This window comes from Pseudorca crassidens, chromosome X (genome assembly GCF_039906515.1).
Source record: "Pseudorca crassidens isolate mPseCra1 chromosome X, mPseCra1.hap1, whole genome shotgun sequence".
NCBI lineage: Eukaryota > Metazoa > Chordata > Mammalia > Artiodactyla > Delphinidae > Pseudorca > Pseudorca crassidens.
Window position 1 is genome coordinate 77,095,437 of NC_090317.1, and position 25,644 is coordinate 77,121,080.

Genomic DNA, 25,644 nt, shown 5'->3' on the forward strand with positions numbered 1-25,644 from the left:
CTCTTGAGGCTAGGGTTGTTGAAAGGCCCCTAATCCTGACCTTGAAGAATGTTCCCAACTTAGCTGGAAAGGACTTGTGTTGAAAAACTAAAAGGCAGCAGGGTTGTGTCAGGTGGGAGAGTACACCCAGGCTAAAGGGTCCCCTTGCTGCCAGCTCACATTTCTTCATCTGTAGGGCTCTTTGGCTAAGTTCAACATATTCAAAGTCTTTCTGACCTCTCCCATTTTGTCGTTTACACTTGGTTCTCTAGTTTATTTATTCCTCTCCTGTGTACCAGACTCCTTCCCAGCCCTGTCACTTACTAGCTGTTTGACAATTGGGCAATCATTCTATGCCTTAGTTTTCTTATCTCTAAATTGTGAATAAAACTAGGGTAGTTATAAGGATTAAATGAGCTAATATATGTAAAATATTGAGAAGAGTGACTGGCAGATAGCAAGTGTTGCATAAGTGTTAGTTATTAAGTATTAGCTCATGATGCTTACCAATTAGTGGAAGGGAAAGGACAGACATTAAACAATCAAGGAATTTAATCAATAATTATTACAGATTACAATTCAGTGCCAGTAAGAAAATAAACAGAGTGCAGTGGACAGGGCAGGACTTTGATTAGTGAGGCTTATATGAGGAAGTGACACTCTGCCATGAAGACACCAATCCTCCCTTGACACCACAGATCTTAACTTCAGCTCCACAATCTCTCCTGCTTCCATTACCTCTCTCCCTGCTTCAGTCCCTGAAGCTTTTCAGTTCTTGCCAAAGGCGTGGCTTGGTCACTATTCACCCACTCTTCCCCAACTCCTCCCCCACTCTCACTGTCAGGGGTGAAACTTCTTTGTGTAGCCACACCTAGACACTCAAGTGGTCCAATAGCTGCTTCATGGGGGCGGAGAAGTAGGCGTAGCATGAAAGGAAAAGAGAATAGGTTCTGGCTGTTGTTGCTACATGTGGATGTGAAATGAGTCAGAGCAGAGCTTTGATTGTAACGAATTTCATCTACTGTGAGTGTAGTATGGAGACTGGCGGCTGAGAAGTGGGGGCTTGGTGGGATGTCTGGCCTGCGCTGAGGTACGTTTGTCCAGGGATTCCGTCACTGGAGCAAGATCCATCCATACATTTATTTACAGGGTAAGTGTGGGAACACCCTCTGGCATGGCAAGGTGGCTTGGACCTGTGGGGCCTAGAGATGCAAGTTCAGGATCAGGTTAGGATGACCCTGCTAAGGTGCTACAAAGTCAGAATGGCTGGGAAGGTGTCCTGTGGCTGTCTGTCTGCCCATCCATCTGTATCCAGAGAGTGCTGTGTAGGGTGCCATGGACCTGAGCTAATACCCTGATGGCCTTGGTGAGCCAGTTCCCCTGGATAGGCTTGTACTGGACCATTATGGCCTCTGGGAACATGTGTGGACCCGCCCAAACACCCTGAGTATCTCCAGTTAGGAGATAAGGAAGAGAAAAGAGAAGGAGGCTACGAGCTTAGGGGAGGGAGGGAGGAGTTGGATCAGATTTGTGAAGCATCCCGAGGGACGTTGAGTGGCTGGCCTACCCACGTGGCCCCTGGGCAAGTCGGGGCTTGTGTAAAGAGTTTGCAAGCTCTATTTGGGGGCTTTCAGTCTCACCCATCCGGCTGGGTTTCACTTGATCCCTCACTCCTGGAAACTGAGCCCAAGGCAGTGATATTTTGATCCTGCTTTACATCAAACATTGGCCAAAAGGCCGAGGCAGCTGTGAGAACTGGGGGACAAGTAGAGACCCGCCAGAAACTAGGCTGAGGAAGCAGAGACTGCAAGGTCTTGTTTGGACAGGTGTTGGCAGTGCTGACCAGTATGAAACCATTGCAGGGTGGCTAAGGCAGGAGAGTATGGGCATCTTCCCCTACATAACTCTCCTGTCCCCTCTTTCACCCCAACATACCTTCAATTAAACATAACAGACTCACTGAGCACCTACTCTGTGCCACCACTGTGTGAGACAGACAGATGCCTAAGACATAGTCTATGCCCACTGGGACCTCATCATGGGTATAAGAATAAATAAATATAACACAAAATAGCTTTAAAGGTCCAGTTAAAGTACGCTTTGGTATTGTCAGGTAAGGATCACATCTAGTTGAGCCAGAGTAAATCAGAAAGTGTTTTTTGATTGTTTGTGTTTTGACATTGTATCATCTTTCAGGGCTCCAGAGCCAGACTACTTGAGTTCAAATCCCATCCTACCATTTATTAACTTGTGTGACATTGGACAAGCATAATTACTTTTCCCTGTCTGAATTTTGTTTTAATCTAGTTTAAAATGGATATAAAAATAGAGCTTATTTTATCAAATTTTTGTGAGGATTAAATTAGATAATCCATGTGAAATACTTGCACACACTTAGCACAGTGGCTTGACCAAAATAAGCACTCAATAAATGTTAACTATTATTATTATTTAAGATGGGCCATGAAACACAGATAGGATTTCAACAGGTGGAGGCAGGAGAGAAGGCAGTCCAAGCCAGGAAAAAAACAGGAACAACTGTTTGGAGGCAGGGAAACTCAGAGCATGTGAAAAGAACACCAGCTGAACTGGATTTTAGAGTACAATTACGTGGAAAGTGAAAGTTAAAGTTGACATGGTAGATTGATGAAAAACTGTGGAAGACTTTTGGATGCTAGATTTTCTGTTCAATTCGTCACACTGTGGAAAATCATTGAACGTTTCTGAGCTAAAGAAAAAATATAAATCTCTGTTTCAGGAAGAATAATCTGGTAAACATGAGTTAACTGAATTGGAATAGGAAAACATGAGATGTAGATAAACTAGATGCAGAGAGGGAATGAGACCCTGAACTGAGGTGGTGACTATGGGAGTAGAAAGGAGGCAATGAATTTAACAATACATCACAGAAGTTGGATCTGCAGAACTTAGAAGTTGATAAATTATATGAGATTGAAAAGAGAGGAATATGAGAGAATCACTATCTCTTGGGATTGGTTTAGACTTTAAAATGTTGTGTATTCCAATCCCAATTCCATCCATTTCTGTGGATGGTACAAATAGAAAGGATATCTACTTTCTGAGTTAAACACAGCTTATTCAAGTCCTGGGTCTGCTACTTACCTGCTGTCTGTGATCCTAAGCATATTATTTATCCATCATTCCCAACCAGGATCAATACGATATCCATAGGGCATTTAGAGATACGTGTTGAGAGTGGGATTTTTTTGCACAAAGAATGAAGTACTACTGAATTTAGTACCAACCAGGTTGAGACAGCAAACTATTGTTCTTCCCACCCACTTATTTTTTTTTTAACATCTGTATTGGAGTATAATTGCTTTGCAATGGTGTGTTAGTTTCTGCTTTACAACATAGTGAATCAGCTATACATTTACATATATCCCCATATCTCCTCCCTCTTGCGTCTCCCTCCCACCCTCCCTATCCCACCATTCTAGGTGGTCACAAAGCACCGAGCTGATCTCCCTGTGCTATGTGGCTGCTTCCCACTAGCTATCTATTTTACATTTGGTAGTGTATATATGTCCATGCCACTCACTCACTTTGTCCCAGCTTACACTTCCCCCTCTCCATGTCCTCAAGTTCATTCTCTATGTCAGAGTCTTTATTCCTGTCCTGTCCCTAGGTTCTTCATAACCTTTTTTTTAGATTCCGTATATATGTCTTAGCATATGGTATTTGTTTTTCTCTTTCTGACTTACTTCACTCTGTATGACAGACTCTAGGTCCATCCACCTCACTACAAATAACTCAGTTTTGTCTCTTTTTATGGTTAAGTAATATTCCATTGTATATATGTGCCATATCTTCTTTATTCATTCATCTGTCGATAGACACAGGTTGCTTGCATGTCCTGGATATTGTAAATTGAGCTGCAATGAACATTGTGGTACATGACTCTTTTTGAATTATGGTTTTCTCAGGATATATGCCCAGTAGTGGGATTTCTGTGTCTTATGGTAGTTCTATTTTTAGTTTTTTAAGGAACCTCCATACTGTTCTCCATAGTGGCTGTATCAAGTTACATTCCCACCAACAGTGCAAGAGGGTTCCCTTTTCTTCACACCCTCTCCAGCATTTATTGTTTGTAGATTTTTTGATGATGGCCATTCTGACTGGTGTGAGGTGATACCTCATTGTAGTTTTGATTTGCATTTCTCTAATGATTAGTGATGTTGAGCACCACTCACTTATAATACCAGTAGTAACCCCAGTGAGAAATACTGAACGTCTCCAAAACTCAGTCTGAAGGGAGAATAGTAGACATGTCATAGTTTTGTTGGAAGGATTAAAAGAAATAATCCCTGTGAAGTATCTAGCACAGTATCTGATGCATAGTAGGTAGAAAATTCATAGTAGGAAGTTCATGAATCATAATTTTCTTTCACCTCAATTGACTTCACCTTATAACATCTTTGCTAGTCTCTGCCTGAATACTTTCAAAGGGAGTGTACTTACTGATCTCTGAGAGAGTCCATTCCCTTCATAGAAAGCCTTGACTCTGCAAAAGTTCTTCCTTTTGTTAAACTGAACTCAGTCTCCCTTTGGCTTCCAGAGGTTCTAGTCATTCTCCCTGGGGCCACTCAGACAAGTCTGCTCATTCTCTTCCATGATAGTTCCTCAGAGATCTGAAAACCATAAAACAGATCCCCATTCATCTTTCATTCCCAAGTCAAACAGCCCAGCTTTTTCATCATTTCTCTTATAGCATGCTGTCAAGTCAAATAAGACTCTGAGGCTTTGAGCTATATAAGGTGGGGTGATGGTGGCACCTTCAAAGTGATCAGAAACACTGTAAAAGGAACAGGATGGGTGAATGTGACAAGTTCCTTTGTAAATTATTTCTTAAGTTCCCACTGTGTGCCAGGTACTTTCAAATCCATAATCCCACTGACTCCTCACCCCAACTAGGGAAGGTCCAGGTCCTCTTGTCTTAATTGTACAGGTAGCCAAATAGTCTCAAAGAAAATGAAACTTGCTAGAGATCATTTAGTTAGTAAGTGTCTGAACAAAACTAGAAACCAGATTTTTGTTACTCCAAGGTCAGTATTGTTTTGTTTTGTTTTGTTTTTTAATTTTGGCACTGGGCCCTAAATTTGGAGACTTTAGATTCTAGTCCTGGCTCTGTGCTGACCAACTATGTGAATTGGGGGAAATTTTATCCCTTCTAGAGGGGCCTCAGTCTCCCCATATGGAACATCAAGGGAATGAGGTTAGGTTGTCTTGAAGAATCCTTTTGGGATTCCATGAGAATATGTTTTCAATTATCTGATGGTTTGAAGTTTTAGTCAGTTACCAAAGAGGAGAAAAAAAATAAACCATAATGAAATGTGCTGTCGTATGAGTACTGAGGTGTCTGTTACTCTACTTGAGGTGAGTTCAAGTAGATATGGATGATATTTCTTTATTGGGCAACAGGAAGCTGGGACTAAGATGAGTTTTAAGCTCCCATCTAAGATTGTACAATTCTGAACATTGTTTTATAGAATGTGCATTTACATATGCAATCATAGGCTTCTTGTTGTATCAGTTTCATCTTTTCCCCACTACCCCGCCACTTTTCTTTTTCTTAGGAAGTCTAAAAAATAAAAGGCAAGAAATATTTTGGCATCAATGTCTCATCCTGTACAGACAGGCTTCATTCTATGGACTGATTCTCCCATTCAGATTGGAAGGATAAGTAGCCCTGAGCTGTGCTTGCAAATGCTCATCAGTTTGTATGTCTGTTTCTTTAGGATATTTCTGGCCTATGAGGAAGGGATAGTGTACATGATAGGGGGATACATGGGATCCCCAAGGGATAGTGTACATGATTGCTGTGGGAGAAAAGGCACTGTTCTTATTGACATTTTCAGAGAGATACAACTATTCCAGATAGTTGGTAAACTGGACAGGGTGGAGAGAATGTGGGGCAAGACCAAAGAACATTAATAAAAATCAGAAATGAGAGCACTTGACTAAGTTTTACCCAGCTCCTAGCCCTGTAAAGAAATCATACCATTAATCCAGTTTTCAGCTGGGAGAACTCAGTCAAAAGCATATCCTCTGTGGAAACTCACCTAGTACTGCTGGCGATGTAACTAATTTTTGATGATACCACTAATTTCATTGTATCTTGTGGTGGTCAGTACATGAATGTGACTCACTTTGGCTAGGGACACTGTGGAACAATAGCAGGGGTTTTGGGTATTGGTTGTTTGGCCTGTAGCCTCTCTCCAATGTCCTTTGCTCCCAAACTCTGGGTGGAATAGAAACAACACTCATAGCAACCCCTCACATGTGTAGCACAATTTGGAGTTTCCAGAGCACTCTCACATACATTATCTCATTTTTCCCTTGAACATCATCCAGCGTAGTTCCGTACCTTTGCTCCCACTTGGGAAGACTGTTTCAGCAATCATTAAAGTGATATTTTCCTCTCATAATCAGCCCAAAGATTGCTGGTCTTAATTATATCACCATATTCTTGGCTACACAGTTCTTTTCTCCTCTCCCTTTAACAATTTTTTTCAGCAGTTCCAGACACTAACTAAATATTTATATATTTTTTAGCTTTTTTCCCGCCTCAATTTACAGTCTTTTAAGTTATGTTTGTCTTTTCTAGATTTGTGCTTTTTTGTTGTGGATGTGTGTGCTTCCACATGTTTTGAAGGAGAAAAATTTTAACTCACATGGTTAACATTTGCTTTTGGCTGAATTGAAATTGTCCAACTGGATATTAATTCTATCTGTACAGTGACAATTGTTTATAATAAAATTTTCTTTACTTTTCTACTCCAGCATCTTTATTCTTGCTGAGCCATTATCTGTTGCTCTGTACACCAGAATAAAGAACAAGGTAAATAGGTGTGACTTCCTTAATTTTGCACAGCTTCCTTCATTCTCCTCTGTTGATATACTAATCCTGACATTACTGGACCAAATGTTGCTATCACTAACAGTTGTATTTCTTCAGCCACTTTGGAAATGGAAAGAGAAGCTTGTTAAAAACTGTAACAACCACCTGTGGTCTCTGAATTATTTCTATTCCATGCACATATTGTGATATACTTGAATATTAAGACAATTTATTTTTGTCACATACCAACAAAATAATATATTTCCAGTCCTGATGCTCCTTCACCTCCCTGCACCAACAGCTGACACTGCTGCTCATCTTTTACTTCTTAAAACTTTGTCCTGTACTGTCCCATCTGAGTTCTATTCTTTCTTCCCTGGATTCCCCTTCTTGGTTACTGCTGGCTAATCTTCCTCTACCAGCTTCACATATGGATGTCCCTTAGTGTTTTGTTCTTAGCATTTTTCTTTGCTCATCTAAGCCTCTGCCATGATTTACCTAGGCCAATGGTGCTCTACCTTCTGAAGATTTTATTTAATTGGTCTAGGGAATAGGTATGTTTTAAAGTACTCCAGACGATTCTGATGTGCATCCACGAGCTGGTATTTTTATGCATTTGACTTATCTCTAGCCCCAACCTATGTTCTACATATTTTAATTGCCTGCTAGGCACCACAACTGACATGGTCCTTTGTCCCCTCAAACTTTTCATACTTAAAACAGTTTGAAAAACTGAGTGCATTGTCTCTTTTTTTCCTAACAAGCAACTCCCCTTTCACACTTCTTGCACCCTGAGTTTCTCCTGGTTTCTCAGGAAGAAACCCTCAGAATCTTCTCTGACTTATGTCTTTCTCTTGGCTCTCACATCCATGTAATTGTAAGGTCCTGTGAACTTACTTTGTAAGATCTGTATCTCCCACCATCACTTCCTTCCTGTTCCTACTGCTACCATCTTTGTCCTGGCCCTCGTATCCTAGGGCTTGAGCAGAAACCCTGTCTAGCCATTCTTTAAACACATATTAGTATTCAAAAAATACCTTTGTCCCAACCTAAAAGATTGCTGATGAAATAGTAAATTTAAGTGACAGCCTGGGAGGACCTCCATTCCCTATTTTAGAGTTCAATACTGCCTTGGAAAGCATGCCAAACTCATGAGTCTTAAATCACCTGTGAGTTCTGGCTTTATTTAATGCTAGTTAAATAAATTTAGAGGCATTTTTTTCTTTAAGCCACAGTTTTTAAAATCTATGAATTGGTGATAATAATCCATGGCTTATTCTCAGGGTTACTGGAAGGACATATTGAGCTAACTGATATTAAACCCTTTAAAACTGTGAAACCTTTCACTCAGAAGATTGTTACCGTTATTTTGTAAATTTTTACCATTCACTCATCCAACAAATATTTATTTAGTGCCTATTGTATGCCAGGCACTGTTCTAAGCATGGGGGATGAAGTAGTGACCACGACAGGACCATGATCTCATGGTGCTTACATTCTAGTTGGGGTAGAAACAGGCAATAAAGAAGTAAATAAGATAAAGTGTGTCAGATGGTCACAAGTGCTACTGAGAAGAATGAAACAGGAGAAGGGATAGGGAATATGGAGGGAACTTGCAGTTTTGAAACAGTGGTCAAGAAACCTCACTAAGAAGATAATTTATATCAAAGAACTGAAGAAGATGAGGAAGGTAGCCATGTAGTTATCTGGGGTAAAACATGCCTGAATAAGGGAACAGCAAGTGTTAAGGCCTTAAGGTGGAAGCATTTCCTGATTAGTTTGAGGAAGAGCAAGGAGGTTGGCATGGCTGGAGTTAAGGGAATAATAGGAAGAATAGTAGATCATGGAGTCAAAGAGGTGATGGGGTGGTAAGCAGATCATCTAAAACCTCATTGACCGTTATAAGGACTTTAGTTTATTGAGTGAGGTGGAGAGGCATCGATGGATTTTGAGGTTGGAAATGACATGATCTAACATGTTTTAAAAGAACCATTCCACCCTCAGCCCTTTTAACTCTATCACCTATTATTTCCAGAAAAAAAATGGGTAGGCCCCAGGTTACTCCCTCACCAAGTTCCCTCTGAATATGGGGGAACAGAAAGACTTTTTTCTGACTGTACCTTATATTCAGGTGAAACATACAAGAGCCAAAAAGAGCCCTTAAAACAATGATTTTCAAAGTTGGCTGCACATGAGAATCACCTGGTGAATTTTTAAAATACATCAGAATCTAGGAATGTGACCCAGGTATAAGTGTTTTTTTGAAGCTCCCAAGGTGCAGCCTATACTGAGAACCACTAATCAAAGAGATTGACCAAATCCTCATGATATGATTGGGACCTTGAGTTTGGAAGTGGGGAGGATCATGCTTCTGATGGCAGAGCTGGACCTGGGACCACTTACCATTCTGAGGAATGCAGAATTCACAAATACTTGGACAGGAGGAAGATAAGATGTTTCATAGTTTGGAAGCAGATTATGGGCAAGAGAAAGCTGAGATAGGAGTATCCCTGGGCCAGGCCAGGAAGGAGAAGGCTGAAAGCCAGCACCAAATGATAAAGCAATATCTGAATTATAGGCCAAACATCTGGAAATGATGAGGGCACTACACAGATTAGAAGCTTGATTTTCAAAGAAAGTACTGTTCTCACGGCCAGACTGAGCAACTACTTTGATTTTTGCCAGTCCTCTGCACGTGGGTGACTGGGTAGGCTCACAAGGAGAGGAATGGGCAGGGCATGGACCAGCTGCTGTCTTTCTCATCCTCTTTAATCCCACACCTCCTGCACTGCCCAGGAAAAGCAAATATCTTCCATGAAGTCCTGAGTTCTTAATTTAGACCTGTCATCTTGTTCTGCCCACCCGTCCTAGAGACAGAATGTTTCATCCCACAGGCATGTGCAAGTTGAGAAGAGCAGCAATCGTAAGCTGTGGCCAGAGGCAGCTGCACTGGCAGTAGTCTGAGTATCTAACATCCAGGAGAAACTTATCCAACATCAATTTTTAAGGCACAGTGAGCTCATGTGGGAATTATTATTAATGTCAGCCTCATTACTTCTCCTTTTCCCTGTCAGGTTGCATTCTTATTTTTCTAGTTTATTTTTTTTAGTGGGGGAGTGGATCAGGACAGGGGATGGACAGAGTGAGCAGTCACATGACAGAGACAGACAAAATAAAGAGATATTCTAGTCATCTTGCCACTTGTCAACATCTCTGGTTAAACCCAATCAATATACCCAAATAGCACCTACTAGATAAATTTGGGGGAAAAAAATCATTTGGAGGGCATATATAAGAATATTCATAGTAGCTTTTTAAAATTTTAATTTGGGGAATAAATTAAACAATGTCTATTAGAATGATACAGGGTAATTCACAGTATTAAAGAAAAAGCTGAAGAACTAGGTTTTTTTAAAAATTGAAACATAATTCACATACCATAAAATTCACTTTTCAAAGTGTATAATTCACTGTTTTTTAACATATTCACCAAGTTGTACAACCATCACTACTATCTAGTTCCAAGCCATTTCCTTACCCCAAAATGAAACTCATACCCATTAAGTAGCTATTTCCTATTCTCTCCTTTCCCCAGCCCCTAGCAATTACTGGCCTACTTTCTGTCTCTATGAATTGCCTATTCTGAACATTTCATATAAATGGAATCGTATAGTTTTCCTTTTGTGTGGCTTCTTTCACTTAGCATAATATTTTCAAGTTTCAACCATGTTGTAGTCCTCATCGAGTACTTCATTCCTTTTTCTGGCTGAATAATATTTAATTGTATTGTTAGACCACATTTTGTTTATCCACTTACTTAATTTACATTTGAGTTGTTTCTACATTTTTGACTATTATGTATAATGCTGCTAGGAACATTCATGTACAAATTTTTGTGTGGATATATATTTTCAGTACTTTTGGGTATATACTAAATATTGGAATTGCTGGATCACATGGTAACTTTATGTTTATTATTTTGAGGAACTGAAAAACCATTTTCCAAAGGGACTGCACCACTTTACATTCTCACCAGCAATATATGAGGGTTGCAATTTATCCACATCCTTGCCAACACTTAATCATCCCCTTTTTTGTTATAGCCACCTTAGTGGGTATGACGTGGGATTTCATGGTGATTTTGAGTTGCATTCCCCTAATTGCTAATGACGTTGAGCATGTTTTAATATCCTTATTGGCCATTTTTTATATCTTCTTGGAGCAATGTATATTCAAGTACTTTGCCCATATTTAATTAGGTTATTTGCATTTTTATTGTTGAGTTGTAAGATTTCTCTATTTTATATATATATATATATATATATATAAAATCAGTTCTCTATAATTTATAGGGTTTTTTTCTCCCATTATGTGGGTTGTCTTTTTATTTTCCTGATATTGTCCTTGAAGCACAAAAGTTTTAAATTTTGATTAAGTAAAATTTATCATTGTTTTCTTCTTGTTGCTTTCTTTTTGGTGTTGTATCTAAGAAACCATAGCCTAATCAAAGGTCACAAATATTTATACCTATATTTTCTTATAAGAAAGAAATATTTAATTATAAACATTTTTATGTTTTCTTATAAAGCTCTTTTAAGAGTTTTATAGGTTTATGTCTTTCATTTAGAGGTTTGGTCCATTTTGAGTTAATTTTATATATGGTGTGAGGTAAGGGTCCAATTTGATTCTGTTTTATGTGGATACCCAGTTGTCACAATGCCTTTTTTTGAAAAGCCTGTTCCTTTCCCATTGAACTGTCTTGGCACTCTTTTTGAAAAGCAATTGACCATAGTATAGCAACTTTATTGTAAATGGTTACAAATTAAAAACAGTTCAATGTCCATTAACCAAAAAAATGCATAAATAAATTGTGGCATATCCATATAATGGGGTACTACACAGCAATGGTAAGGAATGAATATTGCTACATACAGTGTAATGGATAAATCTCACAGACATTACATTGAGCAAAGAAAGCCAGAAACAAAAAAGTCCTCTTTTTTTAAAATATTTATTTATTTATTTATTTGGCTGTGCAGGGTCTTAGTTGTGGCACATGGGATCTTCTTTTTTTTTTTAACATCTTTATTGGGGTATAATCGTGGGATCTTCTTTTACCACGTGCAGGATCTTTTAGTTGTGGCATGTGGGATATTTAGTTGCAGCATGTGGGATCTAGTTCCATGACCAGGGATCAAAACCGGGCCCCCTGCATTGGGAGCATAGAGTCTTAGCCACTGGACCACCAGGGAAGTCCCAAGAGTGCTCTTATATGAATCCAATTTATATGAAGTTCAAGGACAGATTAAACTAATGATTGTGACAGAAGTCAGAATAGAAATTACCTGGGAGACGGGGATGGCATTGACTGGGAAGGGGCATGAAAGGGTCTACTGAGGTAATGGAAAGGTTTTTGTATTTGTATCTTTATCTGGATAGCATTTGTATGAGTATATACATATGTCAAAATCTTATAGGTCTGTCTATATTGCTGTCTTATACAGCAGTTTGGAAGATTCAGACATCTTCTGTGACATTTTAGAAGAGTGTTAGCTGCAGTTATAGGATGCTTCAGAGTAGCTCTGATTTTCTCAAAACCTAATTATTCTCTCTCACCTTCTCTTAAAATAAAAAGGCAGTACATCTACCACAGGACACTGCTGACCACAGGGAAGAACTTTACATAAGGTCTGAGTTTGTCCCTGGGTAATAATTTAACCATTCTTAGACAATTTTACCCATATGCCCTGACTTCTTCAAAACAGATCAGAGTCTATGTGGCTTTTTTCTCTTTTAAAAAGGCAATTTGTTAAACTTATAATGAAAGACAGTTTAATTTGTATGCTTTGGATAAACAGTTTGACAAAAGAGGGGGGAAAAGTCCTTTGTTCATCCCCTGGGACCTGATATGGGGATTTGGCAATACGCCCAACTTGCCTAGACACAGGTCTCAAAGCCAAAGTTAGAGGGACATGTTAAAATTCATGCCACATGCCAGGGCGGCGGGAACTGCAATTGGTGGCTTTGAAGGTGCAGCAGGCGGGAACATCTGATGAGAGAGCCGGCCGGCGATGTGTGCCAAAGAGATGGATGAAACTGTTTCCGAGTTTTTCAGGAGGACCATCTTGAAAATCCCATTGACTGAAATCATGACAATACTAAAAACCTGGAATTTTTTGTCTGAAAATCAACTGCAGACTGTAAACTTCCGGCAGAGAAAGGAATCTCTTGTTCAGGACTTGGTTCTGCTTTGTGAGGAAAATCGTGCAAGTCTCAATGATGCAGCCCTTTTAGACATCATTTATACTCAATTTCATCGGCATCAGAAAGTTTGGGATGTTTTTCAGATGAGTAAAGGCCCAGGTGAAGACACTGACCTTTTTGATATGGAACAATTCAAAAGTTCATTCAAGAAAATTCTTAAGAGAGCATTAAAAAATGTGACAGTCAGCTTCAGAGATGCTGAGGAGAATGCAGTATGGATTCAAATTGCCTGGGGAACACAGTATAGAAAGCCAAACCAGTACAAACCTGCTTACGTGGTGTATTATTCCCAAACACCATATGCCTTCACTTCTTCCTCCCAACTGAAAAGCAATCTACCCCTTCTGGGTCAGGCACTGACAATTGCTAGCAAACACCATCAGATTGTGAAAATGGACCTCAGAAGCCGGTATCTGGACTCTCTTAAGGCTATTGTTTTTAAACAGTATAATCAGACCTTTGAAACTCACAACTCTACTACACCTCTACAAGAAAGAAGCCTTGGCCTAGATATAAATAGTATGTGTGTTTTAAGATAAAAACTGAAATTTGGAAGGACATTCCTTTTCAGATTTCTGTCACCCAGGAAAACATTTATGTACCAGGATGTGATTCAAAAGTATTTACTGTTTTCAGAAAATTGAAAATTACATTTCTGTTGAAGTGGGGAAGCTAAGCTACCATAATCTCTTTTAGAATTTACTAGACTGGCATCTAATAATAATCAGAACAAAAACAAAAATTAACTAACAGTTGTTGAGCATTTCTTCTGTGCCAGGCACCATACTAAGGTGTTTATATGAGTCATTTCCTATTTCTTCACAGCAGTCCCATGAACAAGCTCTTTTCATCAGGAAACTGGGTTTCAGAGAGGTTTAGTAACTTGTGAGGCAAAATCACATAGCTAGGAATCGGCAAAGCCAGGAGTGAAATCCGAATCTGAGTCTGGAGCCCAGGCTCTTAATGCTTCCTGAGTACTTTATTGCATCTCACAGGTATTGCATTATTTACAAATTGAAGGTCTGTGGCAACCCTGCATTGAGCAAATCTCTCAGCGCCATTTTTCCAACAGCATTTGCTCATTTCACGTCTCTGTGTCACATTTCCATAATTCTCACAATATTTCAAACTTTTTCATTATTATTATATTTGTTATGGTGATCTGTGATCAGTGATCTTTGATGTTACTACTGCAAAAAGATTACAACTCCCTGAGGGCTCAGATGATGGTTAGCATTTTTTAGCAATAAAGTACTTTAAAAAAAAAAATCATGCCACATGTTTATTACATGGGAGGGGCTCTGGATACCAAACAGAATAGGCTGTCTCAGACACCCAAAGGCCAGAAACAGCTGCTATGGAGATTTCAGATGCCTATATAAGGAGCTTATCTCAAGGGCAGGACTGCTCTTTGGCTCCTGACAATGTTTTTCTGTTTCTGTGAGCAAGAGAAGGATACAGGGGAGTTGTCCAGACCAATATGCTGGCCCTGTGCCCATGACACTTAATTCCCTTGTCATGAGGGCTGTGAGACCACTGATGGTTTTTGTTCTTAATGAGAAGATGGGGTAGGGAGGGGAGCGTGTGTACTGAGGGTGACACTATGGGCCAGTAATCGAAACACATAGGAGGTAACATCTTCAGCTTGTGCAAAAATGGATTTTGTAGTCCACTTTCTTCTGAATGAATGCATGGGAAAGAATGGCCCAGTTGATGGTGGGAAAAGGTGCATTCAAGCAAAAATGCCAGACAGGATGACTTATCCCATCGCTATTGGGGACTTTTGAAGGGAGGAGTGATGGTCTCTCAAGGTGCACATTCACACTCTCCTCTCTTCTGACTGGAAGTACATACTTAGGACTTTCAGTACTTTGAGAAGCCACCTGAAGTTCACCTTGGCATGAAGTTAAGGAGTGCACAAAAGAATCTCACCCCACCTTTCTCTTTGAGTAGTGCAAGCTCCATGTATCAGTTACTTACATTAAAATTCACCTTTGTATAAAACTCTCTGTCTACATACTTAACTCTGTCTTATTTTGTATAGCTTTTCAAATCCTTCAGAATGCTTTTATGGACCTTAGCTCATTTAATCATCCCAAGACCTATATAAGGTAGGTGAGGAATATACTTCCCCCTTTCTTCAAATTAAGTAACTAAGGCCAGAAAAAATAAAGTGAATCATCCAGGATCATAGGTTGAATGAAGAAGAGCCAAGTAAGTTGACCAACCATCCCAATTTACCTGAGACTGTCCCAGTTTTAACACTGAAAGTCTCATGTCCTGAGGAAGCTTCTTAGTCCTAAGCGAAACTGGATGATTGGTTACCCTATATCCAGGATAGAACCCATATCTCCCAACACTCTGACCAATACTAGTGCCACTGCCCTATGCCATTTGTATTATGAGAACTGTTATGTGACTAGTGTTTCCTTTTATCTACACCTTAGTGTACCAGCACATTTCTTCATGCTGCGTCATTCTCCCCTCCTACCCAGACAAGGACAGAAGCAATGACAGCTAGTTCTTCTCAAACTTAAAGACAGTTTTGGCAAAAGGGAACCATGTTTCAGCTTTCTCATCCACAAAGGAAGGATGATAATCTCTATATTGCTTACCTCACATGGATGTTGTATGGATCAAATATAATGGGTATTAAAGTGCTTTCTAAACTGTTAATAGCTGGTAACATGTGAGAGATTGTGGTTATTCTCTACTCCCTAGGCAGAAGCCAGCTCCTTGTCTTATTCTCTTTCCAGTTCAGCAAGTGTTATAGCCACTTACTGTGTGAACTTTGGTGAATCCCTTGGTCTCTGTGCTTCATTTTCCTCATATGCAAAATTAGGCTAATAATAATTATTTGTATGGTTGTTTTAAAGGTTGAATTATTACTTGTAAACCATTTAAGAGTTCTTGGCACATGGTCAGTGCTATATATGCATTAGCTGTTTTGGGTTGCCTTTCTCAACCCTTATAACCCAGGACCAGAGACTAGATTAAGAGGCCCATAAACCAATTGACATGGAAGGCACTACTTACTTTGAAATCCCTTTCCGCTAGTTCCCTAATTGTTGTGTTGTGTACCCATAGCATTCCCACCATGGATTGCCAAGAAAATGAGTACTGGGACCAATGGGGACGGTGTGTCGCTTGCCAACTCTGTGGGCCTGGACAAGAGCTCTCCAAGGTAAGTCCCCCTGGTCAGGATACTTATTTCTGTCACATCTTAAGAACCAGACTGGCAACCAAGAGAGTCCAAGATTAGCAGAATCATCCCCATCTGTGTCTAATCAGTTTAGTAGATAAAACAAACCAAAGATTATGACAGGGGACTTCTCTGGTGGTCCAGTGGTTAAGACTTCACCTTCCAATGCAGGGGGTGCGGAATCCATCCCTGGTCAGGGAGCTAAGATCCCACATGCCTCAGGGCCAAAAAAACCAAAACATAAATCAGAAGCAATATTGTAACAAATTCAGTAGACTTTTTAAAAAAATGGTCCACATCAAAAAAAACAAAGATTGTGACAATAGCAGTCACAACTCCATTAAGAAGTCAACCTGGCAACATCAGGGGCAGGGGAGGATTCCATGAGATAGTGGGGTATTTCAAGAGTAAATGTGTAATGCAAAGGCCTAGGAAGGCTGTTTGGTATTAGGGACATATGTCAACTAAAGAAGGGCCCACTTATTTGCGGTTCAGGAGCCAGATATCAGGTCTTGGGAATTGGAAAGAGAGAAGAACTGAGTAGTCTGAAATGTGGCCTCTGTCTAGAGGGACTGGGCCACTGAGGAAACTGCAAGAGAGGCTTCATTGATGGGGAACTAGGGAGGGTCTAGAATCCCAATTAGTGGTAAGGGTCAGAACAAAACCACCCACAAAGCAGGGATTTTATACACAGCCCTGGCTTGCAGAGCTGGAGCTGCTTAATTGTTCCTGCTTCAGGTCCCTATTGGTCCCAAAACCTGGGGGTGGTATTAAATTTAGGCTGCAGCTGGGAACACAAAGGCTGGGAACAGACAGTCGGCAGATTTTTTTTTCACACTCACATATTTTATGCAGTTGTTCATTAATTCAGCAATTACTTATTGAACACCTACAAAGTGGCAGGCATGGTTGTAGCCACTGTGGGTATGGTAAAACAGACAAAATTCTTTGCCTTCATGAACCTTACCTTTTAATTAGTGGAGCAAACAATGAACAAGATACATACATAGATATGGAAGTATGACAAGAATTATTTACAGTGACCTGATACAGAGTGACTGGGTGGCTGCTTAGATCAGGTAGCAAGGGAAGGCCTCTCAAGGAGGTGTCTTCTGGGGAGAGAATACAGCTAGTGCACAGTTCCAAGGTGAGAATGAGCTAGGCATGTTCAAGAAAGAGGAAGAAGGTAAGTGCAGCTGGTGATTGGTGAGTGAGAGGTAGACTAGTACATAATGAGGTCACAGAGGGAAGTATCGGCCAAACCATGGGAATCTTTAAGTTTATGATGAGAAATTTTAATTTTTTAAAAAGCACACCAGGAACCCTTTGGATGGTTTTAGTTAGGAGAGTGACATGATACTCTGACTGAAACAAAATGTATCAATTATTTAGCTGGCCTCCTTCCTACCTCCCTATTTCACAAATGAAGAGACTAAGGCCCAGGGATATTAACAGACAAGCACTAACTCTAATTTTAACTCTTTACACATAGCATTCTATACCACAGTGGGGTGCCCACATGGTTAATAAGGGATCCCAAGACCAAGGAAAAGTCTTCAGAAGTTAGGTCATGCTAGACATTAGGATGGACCAGATGGAATAAGCTACTTAGCTTGACAAAATCTATTTTAAATATCACATTCATCTTCATGATCAAAAGGCTTGGCACTCCTATAAGAACAAGCTCTGAGAAATGTTCCTGTCATGTACATGGCCATTACCTTTAAAACCATCCATATTTACAAACCTGAACTTCTCCAAGGGAGAAAAATAGGTCTTTCTGTTAAACTGCTGTCACCAAATTCTCAAAAAGTGGCCCATGATGAAATGTGCATTTGTCTAAGCACCTCTTTGGTTGTCATTTGTTTCAGCACCACTAGAAAGCTCAGAAAAAATGAATGAACTGCAGTATTGTGTTCCTGCAACTGCTTTATGTAAAAACAGCTTGTACTTGTATAACAGTCTGTACTTTGTAAAGAGTTTTCATGTGCATTATCTCATTTGGCTCTCGAGTCTCACCAAGAAGGTATTATGAGCCCCATTTTAGATGTTGAAACAGACTCAGAGAGCGTATGTGACTTGCTCAAAGTCACAGTGTTCAGTAAAAATTGAATACACATGGGTTTGAGTCCCAGCTTTGCTGTGGGCAAATTAATCTTTGATTAAATTAAGATGTACTAAGTTAAAAGTAACATAAAACTTACCAGTGACTTGAACCATAAACACATTTATTTATGTAATGAAATTTGGAAGCAGGGATCCTTGTGGTTGGGTGGGCAGATCAACAATATTGTCAAGGACCCAGGCTCTTTTTATCCTACATCCTGGGCACCTTGCTATTTTTTCCTCATGCTTGTGGTCTCTTGGTTACCATAACTCAAAGCATTACATCTTCACATCAGAGTCAAAGTCAGGAAGAAGGGGCAGAGACAAAGTAGCGTGACATTGTTAGTGAAGAAGTATTTTCCTAGAAGCTCCACAACAGATTTCCCTTTGTATGTTATGGGCCAGAGTTGGGCATTATAAGTATCTCAAAACTGCTGGGAATGCTAGGACATGAGTACCTGGCAAACAAAAATGGGATTTCCATAATGGACTAAGACCAATCACGAATCACTTCTTGGACTTCCCTGGTGGCGCAGTGGTTAAGAATCCGCCTGCCAATGCAGAGGATATGGGTTCGAGCCCTGGTCCAGGAAGATCCCATATGTCACAGAGCAACCAAGCCTGTGTGCCACAACTACTGAGCCTGCGCTCTAGAAGCCACAACTACTGAAGCCCGTGTGCCTAGAGCTCATGCTCTGCAACAACAGAAGCCACCGCAATGAGAAGCCCACACACCACAATGAAGAGGAGCCCCGCCTCGAGGCAAATAGAGAAAGCCCTCGCACAGCAACAAAGACCCAATGCAGCCAGAAAGGAAGGAAGGAAGGGAGGGAGGGAGGGAGAGTCAGTTCTTGAGGCTGGTCACTTTGCCACCCAGAATGAAATCAGTGTTCTGTTAGTAAGGAAGAAAATGGGCAATGACTTTTGGATAAGGAATTAACAGCATCTGACACAGGCTTGTTTTTATAATTTCTTTTATTTAGTTTTAAAGTTCACTCATATGAACCATAAACATCACTGTAAATAAAACTTTAGAAAAAATCAACACTCTTTCCTCAGGACACATTTTTAGAAGTATAATTGTCAAGCTAAATAATGCATACATTTTTAAGATTCCTGTAATATATTAGCAGATAACACTTGTGATAATTTTTACTAATTTCCACTATAATTACATTTATTTTCAACATTTCATGGAATTCTTATATCCCAGAAGCCTAACCACACATAAATAATGTGTGTTTCTATCATCTATTAATTTTGTCTTCCTTTGTAACATTAAATCACTAACATATGAGGACTTCACGTTCATTTTTTTTTTAACTTTTTACTATTTGATAGGGGAAAATATCACCTTTTGGTGTTTATTTGCAGTTTTGTGAACCGTTTCTGTTTGCTTGTTTTTTTTGTTCTATTCATTGTTTATTGTTCATTCTTCACTCATGTAAGGCACCTGAGTAGAAAAACAGATAGAAGAATATGGGGTATTTTAAAAATCATTTATATAATGTGTAATACTTTTAAAAATCAGAAATGGTCTTGAATTTTATTTCATTTTATCATTCATTATCTCTTGACTATTTTATGTATGTCCCTTTGATATATTAATTTGATGACATATATTAATAAATTCCAAAATTAAAGTATCTTGCATCCCAAGGATAATTTTATTGTGATTTTGGATTAAATGCCCTCTTATGTTTTATAAGTTAATATTTTATTTATAATAAATAAGTACTCAGCGCTATCAGCATCAAAACTTATTTAAGAACTGTGCTAGCTTGGTAAAATTAATTAAGAAGATCAATGTTTTTCTGGTTATAAAACTGGTTAGTAGCAAAAGAGTTTTGGGGGACTTGATCATTTGAACAAATTTTCTTTGCTTCCTCATTAGGAAAGAAAAATTTCAATATAAATTTTTCATGATAATTTCTTCCTTTTTAATTTCTTAAGAAATGAAATATCTATTTATTCAAGGAATTCTTGTTGAGGACAATTTGATAGTGTTTATCCACTATGCCAATCTCTGCTCTTAATTGGTGTACTTAAACCATTTATATTTAAGGTAATTGTTGATATGTTAGACCATTTTATCATTTTATTTTTTTGTTTCTTATTCTTCCGTTTGTCTTTTCTTGCCCCGCTGTGGGTTACTTGAACATTTTTTTTTAGGATTCCATCTTGATTTATTTGTAGGGTTTTGGTACAGTTTCCTTGAAATCATTCTGGGTACAGTAAGTCCCCTACAAAGTTCAAGATGCGAACTTTCAAAGATGTGAAAATGCATTCCATCAACATCAGGCGTGAGTGAACTTGAAACTTGTCTTCCATCTCCTATTGTTGATGATCCTTCAGCTCTACCATCTCCCACCTCCTCTCCCTCCTCCAGTCAGTAACTCTTCTTGCCTGTTCACTCAATGCCAGCCCCTGTATGCCAGCTGTTGTACTGTACTACTATACTTTTCAAGGTACTATACTGTAAGATTCAAATGTTTTCTTTACTTATGTGTTTGTTTGTTATGTATTATTTGTGTGAAAAGTATTATAAACCTATTACAGCACAGTACTATATAGTCGATTGTATTTGTTGGGTACCTAGGCTAACTTTGTTGGACTTATGAACAAATTGGACTTAATGAACATGCTCTCAGAATGGAACTCCTTTGTATGTAGGGGACTTACTGTATTACAATATACACATGTGACTTAACACTCTCCACTGTTATCAACATTTTACCATTTTTTACCATTTTTAGTACAGTGTGGAAACATTACTTCTACTTAGGTTCCTATACTTTCCTCACTTTCAAATATCATTGCTTTGACTATCAGGTAATTTTATGTTTTTTTTTTTTTTTTTTTTTTTGCGGTACGCAGACCTCTCACTGTTGTGGCCTCTCCCATTGTGGAGCACAGGCTCCAGATGCGCAGGCTCAGTGGCCATGGCTCATGGGCCTAGCCGCTCCGTGCCATGTGGGATCTTCCTGGACTGGGGCACAAACCTATGTCCCCTGCATCAGCAGGCAGACTCTCAACCACTGCGCCACCAGAGAAGCCCTTTTTCTTTTCTTTTTTTAAGTGTTTATTTCTTTATTTCTTTATTTCTTATTAGTCATCCATTTTATACACATCAGTGCATACATGTCAATCCCAATCTCCCAATTCATCACACCACAACCCCCACCCCCCGCTGCTTTCCCCTCTTTGTGTCCATACATTTGTTCTCTACTTCCATGTCTCAATTTCTGCTCTGCAAACTGGTTCATCTGTACCATTTTCTAGGTTCTACATATATGCTCTAATATACGATATTTGTTTTTCTCTTTCTGACTTATTTCACTCTGTATGGCAGTCTTTATACGCATACACATCTCTACAAACGACCCAATTTCATTCCTTTCTATGGCTGAGTAATATTCCATTGTATATATGTACCACATCTTTTTTATCCATTCCTCTGTTAATGAATGTTTAGGTTGCTTCCACATCCTGGCTATTGTAAATAGTGCTGCAGTGAACACTGTGGTACATTACTCTTTTTGAATTATGGCTTTCTCAGGTTATATGCCCAGTAGTGGGATTGCTGGGTCATATGGTAGTTCTATTTTTAGTTTTTAAGGAACCTCCATACTGTTCTCTATAGTTACTGTACCAATTTACATTCCTAACAACAGTGTAGGAGTGTTCCCTTTTCTTTACATCCTCTTCAGTATTTATTGTTTATAGATTTTCTGATGATGTACATTCTGACCAGTGTGAGGTGATACTTCATTGCAGTTTTGATTCACATTTCTCTAATAATTACTGATGTTGAGCAGCTTCTCATGTGTTTGTTGGCCATCTGTATGTCTCCTTGGGAAAAATGTCATTTTAGGCATTCTGCCCATTTTTGGATTGGGTTCTTTGTTTTTATGATATTGAGCTGCATGACCTGTTTGTATACTTTGGTAATTAATCCATTGTCAATTCTTTCATTTGCAAATATTTGGTTGGCCAAGAAGTTCATTCGTGTTTTTCTGTACCATCTTATGGAAATCCCCAAACTGACATTTTGGCCAACCCAATATTTTTTGTCCCATTCTGAGGGTTGTCTTTTCATTTTGTTTATGGTTACCTTTGGGGTGCAAAAACTTTTAAGTTTAATTAGGTCCCATTTGTTTTTGTCCTTATTTTCATTACCCTGTGTGGTACGTCAAAAAAGATCCTGCTGTGATTTACAACAAGCAGTGTTCTGCCTATGTTTTCCTCTAAGAGTTTTACAGGGTCTGGCCTTACATTCAGGTCTTTAATCCATTTTGAGTTTATTTTTGTGTATGGTGTTAGGGAGTGTTCTAATTTTATTCTTTTACATGTAGCTATTCAGTTTTCTCAGCACCATACTTTGAAGAGACTCTCTTCTCTCCATTGAATATTCTTGCTGCTTTGTCATCTATTAGGTGACCATAGGTGTGTGGGTTAAACTCTGGGCTGTCTATCCTGCTCCACTCATCTATAGTTTTGTTTTTGTGCCAGAACCATACTGTCTTGATGACCATAGCTTTATAGCACAGTCTGAAGTCAGGGAACCTGTTTCCTCCAACTTCGTTTTTCCTTCTCAAGATTGATTTGGCTCTTTGGTGTCTTTTGTGTTTCCATACAAATTGTAAAATTTTTGAGCTAATTCAGTAAAAAATGCCATTGGTTATTTGATAGGAATTGTGCTGAATGTGTAGATTGCTTTGTGTAGTATAGTTATATTCACAGTATTGATTCTTCCAATTCAGGAACGTGGTATATCTTTCCATCTGTTTGTGTTGTCTTGGATTACTTTCATCAGTATCTTATAGATTTCTGAGTACAGGTCTTTTGCCTCCTTAGGTAGGTTTATTCCTAGTTATTTTATTATCTTTGTTGTGACTGTAAATGAGATTGTTTCCTTTATTCCTCTTTCTGATCTTTTGTTTTTAGTGTATAGGAAAGCAAGAGATTTCTGTGTATTAATTTTGTATCCTGCAACTTTACCAAATTCACTGATGAGCTCTATTAGTTTTCCTGTAGAATATTTATTAGGTTCAATGCATAGTATCATGTCATCAACAAACAGGGACAGTTTTAATTCTTCTTTTCCAATTTGGATTCCTTTTACTTCTTCTCTGATTGCCATGGTTAGGACTTCTCAAACTATGTTGAATAATAGTGTCATAAGTGGACATCTCTGTCTTGTTCCTGATCCTGGAGGAAATGTTACAGTTTTTCACCACTGAAAAATGATGTTTGCTGTGGGTTTTTTTGTATATGGCCTTTATTATGTTGAATGAGGTTCCCTCTTTGCCAACTTTCTGGAGAGTTTTTATATAAATGAGTGTTGAGGGGGACCTTCGAGATGGCGGAGGAGTAAGAAGTGGAGATCACCTTCCTCCCAACAAATACATCAAAAATACATCTACATGTGGAAAAACTCCTACAGAACACCTACCGGACACTGGCAGAAGTCCTCAGACTTCCCAAAAGGCAAGAAACTCCCCAAGTGCCTGGGTAGGGCAAAAGAAAAAAGGAAAAACAGAGACAAAAGAATAGGGATGGGACCTGCACTTCTGGGAGGGAGTTGTAAAGGAGGAAAAGTTTCCATACACAAGGAAGCCCCTTCACTGGTGGAGACAAGGGGTGGAGGGAGGTGAGCCTTGAGGCACACAGGAGAACACAGCAACAGGGGTGCACAGGGCAAAGCAGAGAGATTCCCGCACAGAAGATTGGAACTGACCAGCACTCACCAGCCTGCGAGGCTTGTCTGCACACCCAGCGGGGCTGGTGGGGGCTGGGAGGTGAGGCACAGTGTTCGGAGTTCAGACCCCAGGGAGAGGACTGGGGTTGGGCACATGAACACAGCCTGAAGGGGGCTAGTGCACCACAGCTAGCTGGCAGGGAGTTCAGGAAAAAGTCTGGAACTGCCTAAGAGGCAAGAGACCATTGCTTTTGGGTGTGCAAGGAGTGGGAATTCAGAGAACATCCTAAAAGAGCTCCGGAGACAGGCGTGAGTCGCGGCTATCAGCACAAACACCAGAGAAGGGCATGAAATGCTAAGGCTGCTGTTGCAGCCACCAATTAGCCTGTGTGCAAGCACAGGTCACTATCCACACCTCCATTCCCGGGAGCCTGTGCAGCCCGACATGCCAGGCTCCCATGATCCAGGGACAACTTCCCTGGGAGAACACATGGCGTGCCTCAGGCTGTTGCAACATCATACTGGCCTCTTCTGCCCCAGGCTCATACCGCATTCCATACCCCTCCCTCCACCCCGCCCAAGTGAGCCAGAGCCCCCTAATCAGCTGCTACTTTAACCCCTTCCTGTCTCGGGGGAGAACAAACACCCTCAGGTGACCTTCACACAGAGGTGGGGAGAAATCCAAAGCTGAAACCCAGGATATGTGCAAACAAAGAAGAGAAAGGGAAATTACTCCTAGCAGCTTCAGGAACACCAGAATAAATCTCCACAATCAACTTCATGTACCCAGTATCTCTGGAATACCTGAATAGACAATAAAGCAACCCAAAATTCAGGGGGTGGACTTTGGGAGCGAATGTAGACTGGGGGTTTGCATTCTGCATCTAATTTGTTTCTGGTTTTATGTTTATCTTAGTTTAATATTTAGAGCTTATTTTTACTTGTAGATTTGTTTATTGATTTCTTTGCTCTCTACCTATATATATATAAACATATATTATTTTTCTTTTTCTCTTTCGGTGAGTGTGAATGTGCATGCTTCTTTGTATGATTTTGTCTGTACAGCTTTACTTTTGCCATTTCTCCTAGGGTTCTCTCTTTCCTTTTCTTTGGTATTTTTTGTTCGTATAATCTTTAGCACTTGTTGTCACTGGTGGATTTGTTTTTTGGTTGGGTTGCTCTGTTTTTTTTTAATTAGTTTTTTATTTTTTGTTTTTAATAATTTTTAAATTTTAATAATTTTATTTCTTTTCTTTTCTTTCTTTCCTTCTTTCTTTTTTCTTCTCCATTTTCTTCTGAGCCGTGTGGCTGACAGGGTCTTGGTGGTCCAAATGGTTGTCAGGGCTGAGCTTCAGAGGTTGGAGAGCTGAGTTCAGGATACTGGTCCACAAGCGACCTCTTGGCCCCATGTAATATCAAACGGTGAAAGTTTTCCCAGAGATCTCCATCTCAATGATAAAACCCAGCTCCAGTCAATGACCAGCAAACTACAGTGATGGAAACCCTACACCAAACAACTAGCAAGACAAG

At 39.6% G+C, this 25,644-nt stretch overlaps 1 protein-coding gene and 1 pseudogene across 3 annotated transcripts in view; both read left to right on the top strand.

Annotated features, from left to right (window-relative positions):
* Positions 1 to 918: 918 nt before the first annotated feature.
* The window catches only part of EDA2R (ectodysplasin A2 receptor), a 69,059-nt gene continuing 44,333 nt past the window's right edge, over positions 919 to 25,644 (top strand). For all 3 annotated transcript variants that reach the window (XM_067724656.1, XM_067724657.1, XM_067724658.1), the window contains exons 1-2: positions 919 to 1,129; positions 16,193 to 16,289. In XM_067724656.1, the coding sequence (XP_067580757.1) occupies positions 16,203 to 16,289 (87 nt within the window). In that variant the 5' untranslated portion in view covers positions 919 to 1,129; positions 16,193 to 16,202. The remainder of the gene's footprint in view (positions 1,130 to 16,192; positions 16,290 to 25,644) is intronic.
* LOC137216269 (centromere protein N pseudogene) lies at positions 12,866 to 13,658 on the top strand (annotated as a pseudogene).